Source organism: Rhinatrema bivittatum, chromosome 2 (assembly GCF_901001135.1).
Source record: "Rhinatrema bivittatum chromosome 2, aRhiBiv1.1, whole genome shotgun sequence".
NCBI classification, from domain to species: domain Eukaryota; kingdom Metazoa; phylum Chordata; class Amphibia; order Gymnophiona; family Rhinatrematidae; genus Rhinatrema; species Rhinatrema bivittatum.
In genome coordinates, this window is record NC_042616.1 from 241,035,009 (window position 1) to 241,051,638 (window position 16,630).

The window sequence follows — 16,630 nt, forward strand, 5'->3', positions numbered from 1 at the left end:
TAGTGTGCTTTCCCCACCAAGAAGTGGAGGTACTTCTGGTGGTTGGGGATAATCGCAATATGTATGTAAGCCTTTTTGAGATCAAGGGAGCAAAGCCAGTCTCCTCTTCTGAGGAGCGGGATCAGCATGCCCAGAGAGACCATCTTGAATTTTTCTCTTAGGAGAAACTTGTTCAATGCCCGGAGGTCAAGAATGGGGCTCAAGACGCCTTATTGCGTTATCTGGAGGTTACCGATGACTTCAGATGTTCTGATCATTTGTTCGTTCTCTTTGGTGGCCCAAAGAAGGGGGACAAAGCATCAAAGGCGACCATATCTCGGTGGATTAAGGAAGCCAAAGGCATCAGGTGCCTTTGAGTCTCAGAGCACATTCCACTGGGGCTCAGGCTACCTCCTGGGCAGAGTGTCAGTTACTGTCGCTTCAGGAGATCTGTAGGGCAGCGGTGTGGTCGTCTATTCACACTTTTACGAAACATTACCAATTGGACGTTAAGGCTTCTAATGAACCATCCTTCGGGGAGAGTGTGCTTCGTGCGGGTCTTTTGGGTTCCCACCCAGTGTAGGGAAAGCTTGAGTACACTTTTCTGGACTGATCTGGGTATGTTCAGGAAATGAAAATTGGTTCTTACCTGCTAATTTTCGTCCCTGTAATACCACAGATCAGTCCAGAGGCCCACCCCTTTCTTCAGATACCGAAAGACTGTCTTGGTCAGAAACTGCTTAAGATTTTTTTTTGTTGTTGAAGCTCCTTTTTTGCAGACATGATTCATGGAGCAGTTTTTAGCAGTTGTTCGATCTGGTTTTTGCCAGCGGCAAAGTGGTAGTCTGGAAATTTGGTTGGGTGCTACCCTTCGTTATTTCATTCTGTTAGCATGGGCTTGGGTAAAGGTCAATACTGAGTGACTGCAGGTGGCACTCTCGTTATGTAGCAGTGCCCAAAGTTCTAATTGTTCTCTGACTCCACTTGCTGGTAGGGATACACAACCCACTTTTCTGGACTGATTTGGTATGTTCAGGAACACTGTTTGCTTTTTTCACTGCCAAAGCATACTGAGCCGATAATTTAAGTGTATTATCCACTATGATGCCTAGATCTCATTCCTGGGTAGAAACTCCTAATATGGGCCAAAAGAAGCAGTAAATAAAAACTCGGTATCTCCATTATTATCGGTTTTATTATAGGAACTTTATTACTGAATTCTGAGTAGTTTTATCATGTTTTATTTTTTTGTTTTAATGATTATTTTTTTTATTGTGTATGTTCTTTGTAAGCCACCTAGAGCTTTTGCAGAGGTGGCATATAAATAAATATAACTCCATAGCAACAGAAAATAAATTTTAAATAAAATCACTACTGTACAAAAAAGAAAAAGTAGTAGAGGAATAAACAGTCTTAGAGATGAGAAACTGAAGCTAAAGGCCCAGTTAACAAAAACAGACAGTTGGCTCCAATGGTTCCAATGCCACTTAGTGGTATTTAAGCTTTGAGAAAGCTCTAGTATTTAGGAGAAGTTACTCTGATTCAGTATGGAACAGTGAAGCTATTAAGAACTATGATTTTTTAGTCAGGAGTACTGATGCTCAAATATTAAGGAAAAAATAAAGGACTGCTTCTACGCCAAGTACAAAGGGAAAACACGTCAAGCAAACATGGCTGATACATGGGGGTAACACCTGCTCAGTGTGGCAGATTCTACCATGGAAAGCTTGTTGGGCAGACTAGATGGACCATTGGTCCTTTTCTGCCATTGTTTCTATGTTTCTAATGCTCATCTCTGAAGAAAATATAAAATACATTTAAACCAATGGATTTAAATGTAACAGTGCTTTTCACAGGCTCACAGATTAACAATATTTATTATATTAAACATTCTACACTAAATACATCTAATTTATCTGCAGACAGCAGCAAGACATTGTGCTGGTTTTTCTGCCAACTGAAATACTAGTTTCACTGAGCACAAACATCTGCTAATTTCACTTTTTTTTACTTTAGAGGTCAATTTTCAAATGGATCTAGTCAGGTAACTACTATGTTAGTCATCTAGATTCTATGGGGGTGAAAACTACACCTCTTGGAGCAACTAAAAATACATACATATTTTTAAAACTTGTATACTTTTAATTGCATTAGAGAGAGGCATTCCTGAGACATTAACTCAGGGGAGTAAAGTACATGCGTAACATTTTCAAATGTATATGCATAATTTTGCCCATTTCTCCAACCACAAACAGCAGATGCAAAATACGTGGACACTTTTGTACCACTTAAGTGTTAAGCAAAGAGAAGATACATACAGTAAATTTCAATTATGTAGGCATAAAAATACCCACATATCTTGAATTTAGTCAACTTACTGAAAATTTTCCCCATAAGAAAAACATTTTCCCTATGAAATGCTACTCAAATTTTTATGGATTTTAAATTCTGTAACTCCAGTCAATTAAGTTTCACCAGATTTGCAGATGGCATAATGCTTCATGCAAACCACTACACCTGAAAGACTAAAACCAAAATTTTGGAAACTGCTGGCTTTGCTGAACATTCTGCATTATCACATAAGAAATGCAAATGCTCAAGTAAGTGACATGCACAACCTGCAGGTCCAAAGTGGGTTAGCAGAGAGCATCACGAACAGTGCTCGGATCAGAGAGTTAAGTCTACATTTCATTCTGTTTGGAGATATGTATACATATTACAGGTAATCCAATATACTTGACCTTTCTAAATTATAAGGATTCAGTATTAAGACTTTGTACCCTCCATTTGTATAACATTTCCCAAATATGCTCCTTCATTCTTGTCAATTCAGCCAACCAGTTTGAACAATGATACATGTCTATTAAACACAAAAGATTTAATATGTTCTTCATAAACAGAGATTCAACAGTTTAATAAATTAAAAATGTTTTTCTTTTTTTTTTTTTTAAATTAAAATGCCCCAATACCTGACAAGTTATAGAATTTAAGTGTTTTACCACCTACTGATATATCAAACCTAGATGGCGCACACACATTCAAACCTAGTCAGCCATATTAATCTCAGTCCTACAGGTTATATAAAGCATTCTCTAATTTCAGTGAGCTGGCACAAAGTTTTTTTTCTTATATTTAAAGGAATTCTTACCCTTTCTAACATCCCAACAATATATCTAGTGTCCGCAAAAGGGCCTATTTCTTCATGACATCTGCTGTACACAATAGCCAATGCTTGTAAACATAAACTTTTCATATTCACTTTAGGGGTGAGCAGGAAACGATGATAGAGTTCATTGAAAAATTCATACCTAAAAGAAGTATGCAAAGTGAAAAGGTAAGTAGAAAAGCAAAAAAAAAAAATTAAAAAGTGAACAGAGTTGTGAGTAGTGGCTTACGATCTTTTGATTGCGGAAGTCTCTTCATTTTCATCTTCTTCCAACAACAATCGAAGATAATATTCTCCTATCTTAATTTCATCTGCTAAACACTCATATTTAACCTAAAAGAAAACATGATAAACAAATATAAAATAATATAATCAATAATTATGACTTTGTAACAGAAGTCCATGGTTTCATATAAAGTACATAAGGATGCTATGATAATTTATTCAATAAAGGAAAAAATATTGGTCCTGGAGAAGAAAAGATAACCATTTGAGTTTGCAATGATACTCACTCTTCCTCATTTAGGTGAATACCTTTTACTACTAACTTCATTAAACCTTAGATTCGTCAACCTTTATTTGTTTCATGTTTTTCCAATGAGAAAATTCAAAACATGTTACAGATAATACAATACTTTAAATGTCTTAGATATAATCAGTACAGAAGTTACTATAGCTGTATGGCTAGAATATAAATAGTTCATAAATCAACAAGAAAAAAAACATTACTATAGTTATAACACTAGAGCACAAAGTCCTGAGTGATACCTATATGAAATTTGAAGGAAAAATATTTGATAGGTACAGATGGATACCTTGGTTGTATAGTATTGTCTAATTGCATTAAATCTTTTTTATGGTGCAAAGTAGTGTAGGAATTAGAGGAGCAATTAGCTTAGATTTTAAGTTCTAAGTTATTGGGAGGAATATACAAAGAATGGAAACCATGTTTATATACAGATTTGTAAGGGGATATATATAAAGCAACTATATAATATATATATAACGGTTCTACAAGCTACAATTCTATCGAAAATTGACTACTGCAACGCTTTGTTATTAGGCCTACCAAAAAACACGTTGCAACCATTACAAATGCTTCAAAATGCAGCGGCACGCATCATCAACAAACACGCACCACTATGATCATATTACTCCTGTGCTTCAGTCCCTTCACTGGCTACCCGTAGCATCCAGGATCATTTACAAATCGATTACTCTGATTCATAAGGCCATCTACAACCAAAACATGCAATGGTTTCCCGAGCACCTGTATTTCAAAAAAACAAACCGTCCAAGCAGATCCCAACATCAGGCCAGACTGCCGATCCCTTCTCCTAAACTAACCAAACTCACAGCCACTAAAAAACGTTCTTTCATCATAGCAGGAACCAAAATATGGAACAGTATGCCCGCTGATCTGCGCCAAGAACCCTGCCACCGAAAATTTAAACAGAACCTAAAAACATGGCTGTTTAGAAAAGCCTTTCTCTGAAGGATGAAAATCATGCAATTACATACTTCACTGCTCAACCTACTCCTGATTTCCTCTATTCTACATTGCCTTTCCTCTTTCCTGACTCCCCTTCCTCCCAGGGCCGGCGGAAGCACTAGGCGAACTAGGCGGTCGCCTAGGGCGCCAGCTTCCCGGGGGCGGCATTGCCCCGGTAAAATTAAGAGAGCCGTAGCCTGCCCCGGTAAAAATAAAAGAGCTGCATTAAGCTGCCGCCCCCCCGATAAAAATAAAAGAGCCGCTGCCGGCAGCCCGCCCCTGCCCCGCGGTGCAAAAAAAAAAAAAAAAAAGCTGTTGCATCCGCGGCTGCCCTTTTCTTCTTCCCCCCCCCCCCCCGACCCGGAACAGGAAGTGATGCGCGGGAAGCAGTGGCGTAGCCACGGGTGGGCCTGGGTGGGCAGGTGCCCACCCAACTTAGACCCAGGCCCACCCAACTGGCACCGGAACTGCAAGGCTGTCGCGGGATCCCATCCCCGTGACAGCGAACAAGAGAACCCACGCCTCGCGCGCCATCACGGCACACATGGGGAAGCGCTGCTGCGGCCGTATGGCCAACCGGTCTTCCTGTTCGGGGGGGGAGTGGAAGCGCCGCGTGCAGCTTCCGCTTCCTCCCCCCAATGCAGGAAGATCAGCTGCCTCTCCTGCTGCCACCCGTTCTCCTGCTATCTTCGGGCCAAACGGCCGCCGAACTTCCTGTTTGGGGGAGCGGAAGCGCCGCGCACAGCTTCCGCTTTCTCCCCCAAAGCAGGAAGATCAGCTGCCTCTCCTGCTGCCACCGGCCTCCTGCTATCTTCGGGCGTCAGCCCGTACTGCCCGCCGATCTTCCTGCTTGGGGGGGGAGGGAGGAAGCGGACGTTGTGCGCTGCGCTTCCGCTCCCCCCCCCCCCCCGACAGGAAGTTCGGCGGGCAGTACGGCCCGACGCCCGAAGATAGCAGGAGGCCGGTGGCAGCAGGAGAGGCAGCTGATCTTCCTGCTCTGGGGGAGAAAGCGGAAGCTGTGCACGTGCTTGAATGTGTATGTGTGGATGAGAATGGGAGTGTGTGTGGGTGAAAACTGGAGCCTGGGTGTGTTTATTGGGTGAGAATGGAAGCTTGAATATGTGGGTGAATGGGAGCTCGAATGTGTGTATGTGTGGTTGAGAATGGGAGCCTGGGTTTGTGGGTGGTTGAGAATGGGAGCTTGAATGTGTGTATATATGGGTGAGAATGAGAGCCTGGGTTTGTGTAGGTGGGTGAGAATGGAAGCTTGAATATGTGGATAAGAATGGGTGCTTGAATGTGTGTATGTGTGGGTGAGAATAGGACCTTAAATGTGTATATGTATGGATGAGAATGGGAGCTTGAATATGTGTGGGTGAGACTGGGAGCATGGGTTTGTGGGTGAGAATGGGAGTCTGGGTTTATGTGTGTGGGTGAGAATGGGTGCCTGGATGTGCGTCTGTGTGTGCATAAGAATATAAGCCTGGGGAGGGGTGAGAAAGTGAGAACTTGAATGTGAGCTTGTGGGGGGGGGGGGTGGGGGGGGGGGGGGGAGAGCATATGAGAGTGACAGCTTGAGTGTGTGAGAGGGAGTCTGTGAGAGAAAGCGTGTGTGTGTGTGTGTGTGTGTGTGTGTGTGGAAGGGAAGAAGACAGTAATAGAAGAAAGACACTGAAAAGGAATTAGGAAATGAGCTATAAGGGAAAAAATGGGAAAAAGAGACCAGGACCAACTGATTAGAAAAATACAAAGATCAGACAACAAAGGTAAAAATATATATCTATATTTTGAGATGTTAGCAATTTAAATATAAGCAACACAACCACTCTCTCAAAATTTATGGACAGGTAGGAGCCGTGTATAAAATCGTAATAATAAGAAGGCTAAAGTACCACAAATCACCGTGAATTATGTTTGTATCATTAAGTAAACCTCATACTTAGGCGTAGATGTGAATGCTATGCTGCATAATTTGGCATTATTTATCAGTAAAAAAACAACTAGTAGACCTGCATGCCTACAGCCCACCCATGTTAACCTTGTGCCCACCCAAAAAATCAATTCTGGCTACGCCACTGGCGGGAAGGAGAAAGAGCCGTGCCGCATGAAAAAAATAGCGGCGACAGCAGCATCGGCCCCTGAGCAATTGAAGCAGCCAGTAATCGGGAAAGGAGTCAGCAGCACGAGCCTCCTGCGGCCGATGGGATTCTTCTTTCTTGGCCTGTGGGGGCTGGAGGAGGCTGCAGCAGCTACCATTTGTTCTCGGGGGGGGGGGGGGGGGGGGGGGGAAGTGAGTGAGAGAAAGAGAGAGAAGCAGCCAGCTAGCCTGTGTGTGATTGAGAGCCTGTGTGTAAGTGAGAGAATGTATTTGATCGAGAGCATGTGAGTGTGATTGAGAGAAACTGGTCAGAGAGTTGATGTATGTGTATATGTGAGAGACAATGAAAGTGACTGCTCAGAGAGATGACTGATGTGTGAGAGTGTGAGACAGTCAGGGATGTGACTGATGTGTGTGTGTGTGTGTGTGAAAGAGAAAAAGCATGGAAGTGAGAACTCTGGGTATGTGTGTGAGAAAGAGAAAGTGATTATGAGAATGAGAAGCCTGTGCATGTGGAGAGAACAAGCATGGGAGTGAGAGACTGGTGAGTGTGTGTGAGAAAGAGAAAGTGATTATGAGAGTGAGAAGCCCATATATGTAAGTGGAACACGGGCGTGGGAAGCCTGTGTGTCTATGGCATGAGAGAAACTGTTCAGGAAGGTGACTGGTGTGTTTGTCAAAGACTGTTTGGGAGGTGATTTGTGTGTGAGAGACAGAAACTGGTCATGGGGTCATGACTGATATGGTGTGTGTGTGAGAGACATGGGCCCTAAGGAAGAGGACCATGAGTATAGAGCTTAGCCACTACTGCTGCTTCTGGTGTATGCTACAGCCTGCATGGAAGAGGAGTAAGAGAGCTGCTGGAGGGGGTAAGTAAAGATGGCTTTTTAAGTTTATTTTTCTTGATTGACTGCCATTTTAATTATTTAATATTATGTGATGTGTCTGCTTTTTTTGTTTGAGCAACAAGTATAGCTTTGGTTTATGTTTATTTTATTTATTTTTATTTATTTATTTATAAAAGAGTTTCTATACCGTCGATAAGACAAATCATCTCAATGGTTTAAATGGCATAAAAATGTCAAATAAGTGTTCTGTTATAAATACAGACTTCGTTATTTTCATTAATGCACAATGTAAGTTAATTGTGTGTGGAGGCGGGGGGGGGGGGGCGGCATAGCTGACGTTTCGCCTAGGGCGCCTAATACCCTTGAACCGGCCCTGCTTCCTCCCACACTGACTCCATTCCCCCGCACTATGATTCCTCCACTCCCTTACCCTCTTTTCCTCACAAATAATTCCGTATTGTTAACATTGTTACACATATATATTTTGATATGTATGCGCCTAGTTTTCTGTTAATTTAGCACGTTGCTTGTTCCTTTGGCTGAATTACTGTTTGCTGTAAACCGAGGTGATGTGAATTACGTGCCGCGGTATATAAAAAACTATAAATAAATAAAATAAAATAAATAAATATAAGAATTTTAAGGTGATTCTTATTTCAGATTCCATCACTAGCTCCTGCAGGGTGGATTAAGATTACGTACAGAGATTTCAGAGGTGTATGTATCACTGGAGAATACTAAATACTGCTTCAAAAAGCCAGGTTTTCACCAATTGCTAAAATGTTTGAGATATGGAACATGTTTAACATGGAGTGAGTTTCAGTGTCAGGACTGAGTCTGCAAAGATTTTCTTCCTAGTTCCAGCGAGTCTAAGTTTTGGGTGACGGCACCACTAGACGTGCTGTGTTAGTGAACACAGCAGACAGGTGGGGAAAAAGGGGATGGTATTCACTGAATAGTAAGTTGGGCTGTGGGCAATTTTACTGACTCTATAAAACTTCATTGTTTCATTTTCAGCTTTCTACAGAAAAACTGTTATCAATGTGTGTTACATGGTACGAAATCATTAAATTATAAACATACAAAATTCATTTATATAAATTAACAATATAATAAATAGTTGGCATGGTAGCTCAGCTGCACTATATGTTCAAACCTTCTGTTTGTTAGGAATAGCAGAACTTGGGTACATTGCAGAGCCAACACCCTTAGGCCCCAGGAAGTATAAAATCAGAGGAATCCAAACTGGTCTGGTTTTCAGGATTTCCACACTGAATATGCATGCAATTTATATACATACAATGGAAGCAAGGCATGCAACAAATACACTGCAGTCCCTTGGTCCAGGTGTCTGCTTTTGAAAGGCAACCCTAGCTAGCTGGAGTGGTGCTGAATGATAGTTTCCTACTTCATAATTTTATCATAAGATGTTACACAGATATTATAAGACTGTCATAACAGTATTTTTTACTGAAAGTGCTGTGGACATATGAAAGTGGTTTCCCAGTGGTACTGAAATGAGGAGAAAGCAGCAGTGGCATCCACCATTGTATCTACCCCAAGGAAAAATGTTGCCCCTGTCAACAGCCTGCCCTCTCTTTTCACCAGCTGTTATCCACTTTTGGTCTGGAGTCCAAAGGAAAATGTGCCACTGATCCTGGCCTAGGGAGTTTGGAGGTTTTGGGGAGGGGGGGGGGGGGGAGGAGGGATGTTTGAAGGAACAATCACATGCAAGGGGGGTGTACAGTTGGATCAGATGGAGAAGAATTGGCTGTGGAGCATGAGAGGAGGAATGACAAAAGATCAGCTGGAGCATGTAAGATGCTGGGGGGATGGAGGTGAGAGAAGAGATGAAGGCGAGCCTGAGAGTTGAGTGTGGAGATGTAAGCTTTTTCTCTTTGGCTTGGCAAACCACAAAGATGAATCTGTCTGCATCAAAACGTCTCCGTATTTACTTATCTGTACAGACACTGAGCCTGCTTGTGTCTGCATTTCTACAGACCTTGCTCTTAGCACAAACAACCTTTGCCCTAAGCACAGAATGCCTGCTTTCTCTCACGAAGATAGTAACATGAGTTAATCATAACAATCTGTAGCAGCTATGTCTCCGAGAATATTGTTGTCATCAAGGATGTGATTGTATACACAAATAATATGTAATGCAGGAGAATAAAAGGGCTGCCTGAAGTGATTTCAGGATGGCTTCCTGGTTTCCTGAGAATCCTGTCTGATGTCTCTTCTTTCCGTGCGTCTCCCGTCGCAACAGTTGAGAGGGGATGGGGGATGAGAGTGATGCATGAATGGAGGATGGGTTGAGAGATCAGGGATGACAGGATCAGTTAGAGGATATGAGAAGAGCTTGGGAATGAAAGAGGGAATGGGCTGGAGTGGTGAGGCAAGGCGAGGAACTGAAGGACATAAAATTGGATCATTTAGAGGAGCAAGGTTAAGAGAGAGGGTCCACTAGAGGGGAGGAGTTAATAGTGCACGTCTTCAGGAGAAGGCTGGGTAAGGGAATCTGCTGGAATATGGGGAAGGTGAAATTGGAGTGACTCCTGCTAATTTGTTTTGGTGGTCTTCAGGGGTCATGTCAATTTTCAAGTAGTAAAATGGGGTCACTTTGGATAAAAGTTTGGGAAGCCCTGGTGTATGGTATTGTAAAAGGTAACAGCAATGAGAACACTATATGGGTCTAGCTATATTTTCTGCCATCAACTTCTACTTGTCTATTTAGAGTATACCATTATTTATAGCATATGTTGAAAAGAAACATGATACTTTTATTACTCAAATATTGATGTGAGACCAAACTTAACAGTGGGGGTCCACCAGCTAGCCAGTCAGGTTTTCAGTATATCTGTAATGAATATGTTTGAGAAAAATTTGCGAACAAATCTACGTCATGCATATTCATTATGAATATTCTGAAAACCTGACTGGTTAGGGATTCTCAAGGATAGGTTTTGGTATCATTGCTGTAGAAAAATACTCAATGCCCAACTCACAAGAAAAAAAATCTAGAGCATAATTTCCAAGTAAACATAATAAATGGTAAAATCATCAATTTGTAAACCATTCAATTAGAAATGTTTATTCTGCTTGTCAATACGAGCTCAGCTCTTCTATTTCATTTCTGTGTTTAGGCTTCTTGCTTTTAATTTGGTCAACAATGTATAACTGATGATTACTTGTACACATTTTACTATCTGGAATAGCAGACAAAGTCATCACCTAGACATCAAATGGCACCTGGATGAGAACACAGCAAACAGGATCTTCTTTGAATAGAGTCTGTGAAATGGACCTCTTTCTAATAGTACTAAATAGGAAGCTATCAGTCTTCTGTTCAATGAGGAAATCAGAAGTAGACTAGTAGCAGACATTTTCTTCCTTCATTGTGGCCAGGCCTCCAATACGTCTTCAGCGGCCATGCAGGCGTCCATCTTCGCGAGCAGCTGGAGGCAGGAGAGGTCGTCCGATGTCCGGAGGGGGCTGCAAAAAGTAAGTCGCTTCGCCGCTTCGTACTGCCAGTCCCTTCTTCCCTCCTCCCGGAGCAAGGCTGCTTTTCGCGCCCTGCTTCGGGAGGAGGGGAGAGGGGACTGGCAATCCCGACTTCCTGGTATCTGTCATTTCAAATGACATTTGAAATGACAGATACCAGCGTGGCCGTGAAGCGTTAGGCCCGCGCACCCAGGATACTGTATAGGCGCTCTATACAGTAAAATGGGTTGCGCGGGCCTAACGCTTCACGGACGCTTCTTAGACGCAGCTTGCATTTGCAAGCTATTTGCATACAGGATCGAGCGGTAGGTGAGCTGCACTGTACGTGCGGCAACCGCGGGTGCGCCGGGCACTAATGCAGCTCTTCCTACCGCTTGTTTACTGGGATAGACCTGATAGTGGTAAGGGTAGGCGGTAGTTAGCAGGTTAACACGCGGCAAAACTGCAGGTTAAAAAGGCGATAGTCGGGGCGCACATTACTGTATGGGAGGGAATAGCTAATCGGAGCGTTACATCTCATATACATGCTGCGGGCGGAAAGGGTTGATTTAAAGAAGCGGTAAGGATGAGTTAAAAGGGATAGTGAATTGCGGGTTGGACTTACGCAGCCAAATTGTGAGTTAGAAGCGGGTTAGAAGCAGGGTAACCGCGGCCGCGCTTTACTGTATCGGCCTGATTGTGAGTTACTATTTCAGATGGTATATAGGAACCGGTACTCGCTCGAGGGCCTAGGTTCCTGAACACCCTGAAGATTCTCTATTGACTAGAAGCTATTCCAGATACAGATTAGTGTGAGTGACCATCGCTCTCTCGGAGCTTACTCGCTCCTCGAGGGCCTAACCCTTTCCAACTACTGAGCCATATCAAGACCTTGTGTGAGATATCATCTAGTACTGGCTATGTATATCTGCATATCCTATCTATTCACTATCTATAGTCTCTTTGCAGCTCAGCAACCTGGGATTCGCAGTTCCAGTCTCTGAGGGACTTCAGCCCTGCCGGGCATACCAGCTCACTACTGCCACCTCTGGTGGCTATACTGCTTATCTAATAAAGAACTATCTGTGTCTGTCTCCATACTCCAGCCTAGCCGGTGGTCCCTCTCAGGACTCCCTCCTGAGGGCGCTGTCATCTGCCATTGGCCCAAGGATTCACCAATTTACTTTCTGTCCAGCTGAGCACCATCTCCAGTACTCTGCTGGTACAGATTGCCAACTCTACAGCCTACATTAACACTGCCATTCCTGAGCAGACCCATAGGAGGCAGTTCACTACAGATTGCTATTCCTCCCTTAGGGGAGGGATTTCCCTCAGACTACTATTCGAATCTGCTCGCTCCTCCCATCCGCATCGCAGACCCTGCAACAGATTGCTTACCGCTAGCAGTATTACAACAGATTGCTGGCTCCTCCCCTTTTGGGAGTATCCAGCAGCAGGATCCTATCCGATAGCTCTCTCTAGCAGCCGACCCCACAACAGATTGCTAACTCCTCCCTTTACAGGAGCATCCAGCAGCAGGTCACTAACATATTGCTAACTTGAGCAGCAGATCCCAACAGATTGCTAACTCCTCCTTCCTCAGGAGCAGAAGCACAACAGATTAACTCCTCCCCTTTGGGGAGGGAATTCTATCAGACTGCTAAATCTTTCTGATAGCTCCTCCCATCCGCTAGCAGAACCACAACACTAATAATGCAGTGATCTGGAACCCAGATAATCATCCACTACAAAAGAGATACTGTCTCCACTGATAAGCACCAGGTCCAGTATCTCCCCTTCCCAAGTGGGTTCCTTGTTTGCATTTTGGTGACAAAATTATTCAATGCAAAAAATTGTCTCTCTCATTTTCTATTACTCTTAATTTATTATGTTATTAATACAATTAAAATGCATTCCTCAATTTATGAATATTTATTTTTTCAATGAAGTCTCAGGTTCGGTGCTAAAAATCCCACATTCTTACTGTGCAATTAAAGCAGTCGATTAAAGAGGCAAGATCATAATTCAAAATAAAAGGGATTAGATAGCAGATATTCACTGACAATTGTCAGATACAAATTGTTACAAATTATCACCACTGGATCCAACTAAATACTTAAGATTAAAAGAAAGCAGAATACTCAATAAGCTTTCAGTGTTGGTTATTTGACAAGTCAAGAATATGTTCTTAACATTAATCTCAAAAGTTACCACAATATATGTATTTACTAAAACAGTGGTTTACAATGTTTTTCGCAGACCCCTAGACGTCCACCAGACTATAGCAGGAGGTTCCCACAGGAAGTGCAGTTGCTCAGAAAAAGAATGAGCTCTGCATAAAGACGGCCACATATGTGGGGAAAGGAGTGCGGGGGAAAGGTGTTGCCATCCCAAGAATAAGATTGAGACCACACAACTGATGGAAGCATGGTGACAGGATTATGGTGACTGGGCCTCCTCCTTCCCCATCCCCAATGGGCTGGAAAAGGAAGTGTCCTGTAGGCCTGTGAAGCTGGGGAGGTAGTGGCCTAATTGTACAGCAGAGTTGCTTACCTGTAACAGGTGTTCTCCTAGGACAGCAGATGTAGTCCTCACATGTGGGTGACGTCACGGATGAAAGCCCTATCACAGAAAATTTTCTGTCAAAAGTTTCTAGAACTTTTGACTGGCACACTGAGCATGCCCAGCATGCCATAATCCCTTTAGCCACAGGGTCTCCCTTCAGTCTCGTTTGTAGCAAAAGGTGCAAGCGAAAAAATAAAATAAAACGCTTCAGACTCAACTCAGTGGGATGGCAGGTGGGTTTCATGAAGACTACATCCTGCTGTCCTGGGAGAACACCTGTTACAGGTAAGCAACTCTGCTTTCTCCCAGGACAAGCAGGATGTTAGTCCTCACATGTGGGTGATTAGCAAGCTACAGGCTGTCTCATATTTAACTTGGACCAACAGCCTACAACTTGTGCAAGAGGCACAACAACTGGTGTACTGTTGGGAAAAATGAGGCAGCCTGAAAATCACAGCAGATTGGATGTGGAAAGAGTTGGGATTATACTGGAAATAAGTTCAAGACGGATTGGCCAAAGGAAGAGTCTTGACAGCCTTCCTTGTCCAGGCAGTAATGTGCTGTAAATATGTGGAGAGAGCTCCATGTTGCAGCTTTACAGATCTCGGCAATCTGTACCGAACGATAGTGTGCTACTGAGGTTGCCATGGCTATCACTGAGTGTGCCTTCACTCGTCCCTGGAGAGGAAGGCCTGCTTTGTCATAGCAGAATTCAATACAGTCTGCTAGCCAACTAGAGAGAGTTTGTTTGCACACTGCAACTCCTGGTTTGTTTTTAATCAAATGAAACAAAGAGTTGGGTGGATTTCCTATGGACTGGAGTGCGATCTAGGAAAAATGCAAGTGCACGATTACAGTCCAAGGTGTGTAAAACCCTCTCGCCTTGGTGAGAGTGAGGCCTTGGAAAAAATGTGGACAAGAGTATAGACTGATTTAAGTGAAAGTCAGTAACCACCTTGGGAAGGAATTTAGGGTGAGTACGGAGGACCACTCTGTCATGTAGGAACCTTGTATAGGGTGAGTACGTGACAACTGCTTGTACTTCACTAACTCTTCGAGCAGATGTAATGGCTACTAGGAGAGAACTTTCCATGTAAGAAATTTAACATCGCAGGAGTGCAAAGGCTCAAATGGGGAGTGCATGAGCCTTGTAAGTACTACATTTAGGTCCCATTCAGTGACTGGGGGCCGTAGAGGGGGCTTGAGTTGTAGTAGGCCCCTCATAAACCTACTCACAAGGGGTTGCGCTGTTACTGGGGCATCCCCAACTCCTTTGTGGTACGCTGAGATGGCACTCAGGTGTACCCTCACCAAAGAAGTCTGGAGACCAGAGTCTGAAAGGTGCCGGAGATAGTCTAATAGAGATGGAGTGGGGCAGGAAAAAGGGTCGAAACCTTTTTGCGTGCACAATATGCTATATCTCTTCCACTTAGAACGTAGGATTTTCGTGTGGAAGGCTTTCGTGAGGCTACAAGCACTTGAGAGACATCAACTGAAAGGTTGAGCGGTTGCAGTATCAAGATTTCAACATCCAGGCTGTGAGAAACATGGTCTGAAGGTTTGGGTGGTGTAACATGCCTTGGTTCTGAGTTATGAGAGTGGGCGCTGTGCCCAGGCGAAAGGGTCCTTGATTGAGAGGTCGAGAAGCATGGGAAACCATACTTGTCGAGGCCTATACGGGGCTATGAGTATCATTGACCCTTTGTCCTGTTGTAGCTTCATGAGAGTTTTGGCTTTCAGCGGTATCGGGGGATACGTGTATAGGAGGCCTGTGTTCAGGGGGCGAGCAAGGCGTCCATAGCTAATGTGTTCTGTTGCCTGTGCAGGGAGCAGAATCTGTCCACTTTGTGATTCAGTTCGGATGCAAAGAGGTCTATTGTTGGTTGACCCCAGCGTTGGAAGATTCTGGTCGTTACCACAGGATCCAGAGACCACTTGTGGGGATGGAACTTGTCGACTGAGGCGATCTGCTACTACATTTTGTATGCCTGCCAGATAAGTGGCCTGCAGATGCATAGAGTGTGCAAGGGCCAGGCCCAGATCTGCGCAGCTTCTTGGCAGAGGAGGATAGAGCCTTTGCCGCCTTGCTTGTGTAAGTACTACATTGCAACTGTGTTATTTGTTTCTATGAGAACAGTCTTGTGTGAAAGGCAGTCCTTGAACGCATATAGAGCATGACGTATAGCTCGAAGCTCTAGGAAGTTGATCGGAAACGTTGCTTCGAGCTGTGTCCAATTGTTCACATGAGCTCCCCAACCCAAGTTGGATGCATCTGTGGTTAAAGTTACTTGCGGAACTGTTTGCTGGAAGGGTAGACCTGTTAGCAAGTTGGTTTTGTTTATCCACCAGAGAAGCGATAAACGTAGCTGGTGGGTTACTTGAATCTGGGATGAAAGTGGTTGAGTGGCTTGGAGCCACAGATTTCAAAGTCCATTGAGTTATTCTCATGGCCAGCCTGGCCATAGGAGTGACGTGGACCAAGGAAGCCATGTGGCCCAGCAACATTAGGAATTGATGGGCTGAGGCGGTTTTCTTTGTACGCAGAGACGAAGCTAGCTTGGAGAGCATGACTGCATGGTTGTTGGGTAGGAAGGCCTTTGCGACCATGGTGTCTAGATCTGCTCCGATGAAAGTAAGGAGGTGAGATGGAGCCAGGTGGGATTTTTGATAGTTTATGAGAAATCCCAACGACTATAGTAGATTGATGGTGACCTTGAAAGCATCGAGAGCTCCTTGCTTGGAATGGCTTTTGATTAGCCAGTCTTCCAGGTATGGAAATACGTGTATGCTGTTCTTGTGTAGATGGGCCGCAGCCACTGCTAGGCACTTTGTAAATATACGAGGTGCTAAGGCAATTCCGAAAGGCAGATCCCGGTACTGAAAATGTTGATGTCCCACTATAAAACACAGTTATTTGCGGTGACGTGGGGATATTGGAATGTAAGCATATGCGTCCTGAAGATCCAGAGAACAGAGCCAATCTCTTTTTTGCAGAAGGGGAA

At 43.7% G+C, this 16,630-nt stretch overlaps 1 protein-coding gene across 1 annotated transcript in view; it reads right to left on the reverse strand.

Moving 5' to 3' along the window:
* DNAJC13 (DnaJ heat shock protein family (Hsp40) member C13) overlaps positions 1-16,630 on the reverse strand; it is a 701,712-nt gene that overhangs the window by 344,649 nt on the left and 340,433 nt on the right. The window contains 2 exon segments of the mRNA XM_029587070.1: positions 3,128-3,287; positions 3,375-3,478. Coding sequence (XP_029442930.1) covers positions 3,128-3,287; positions 3,375-3,478 — 264 coding nt within the window.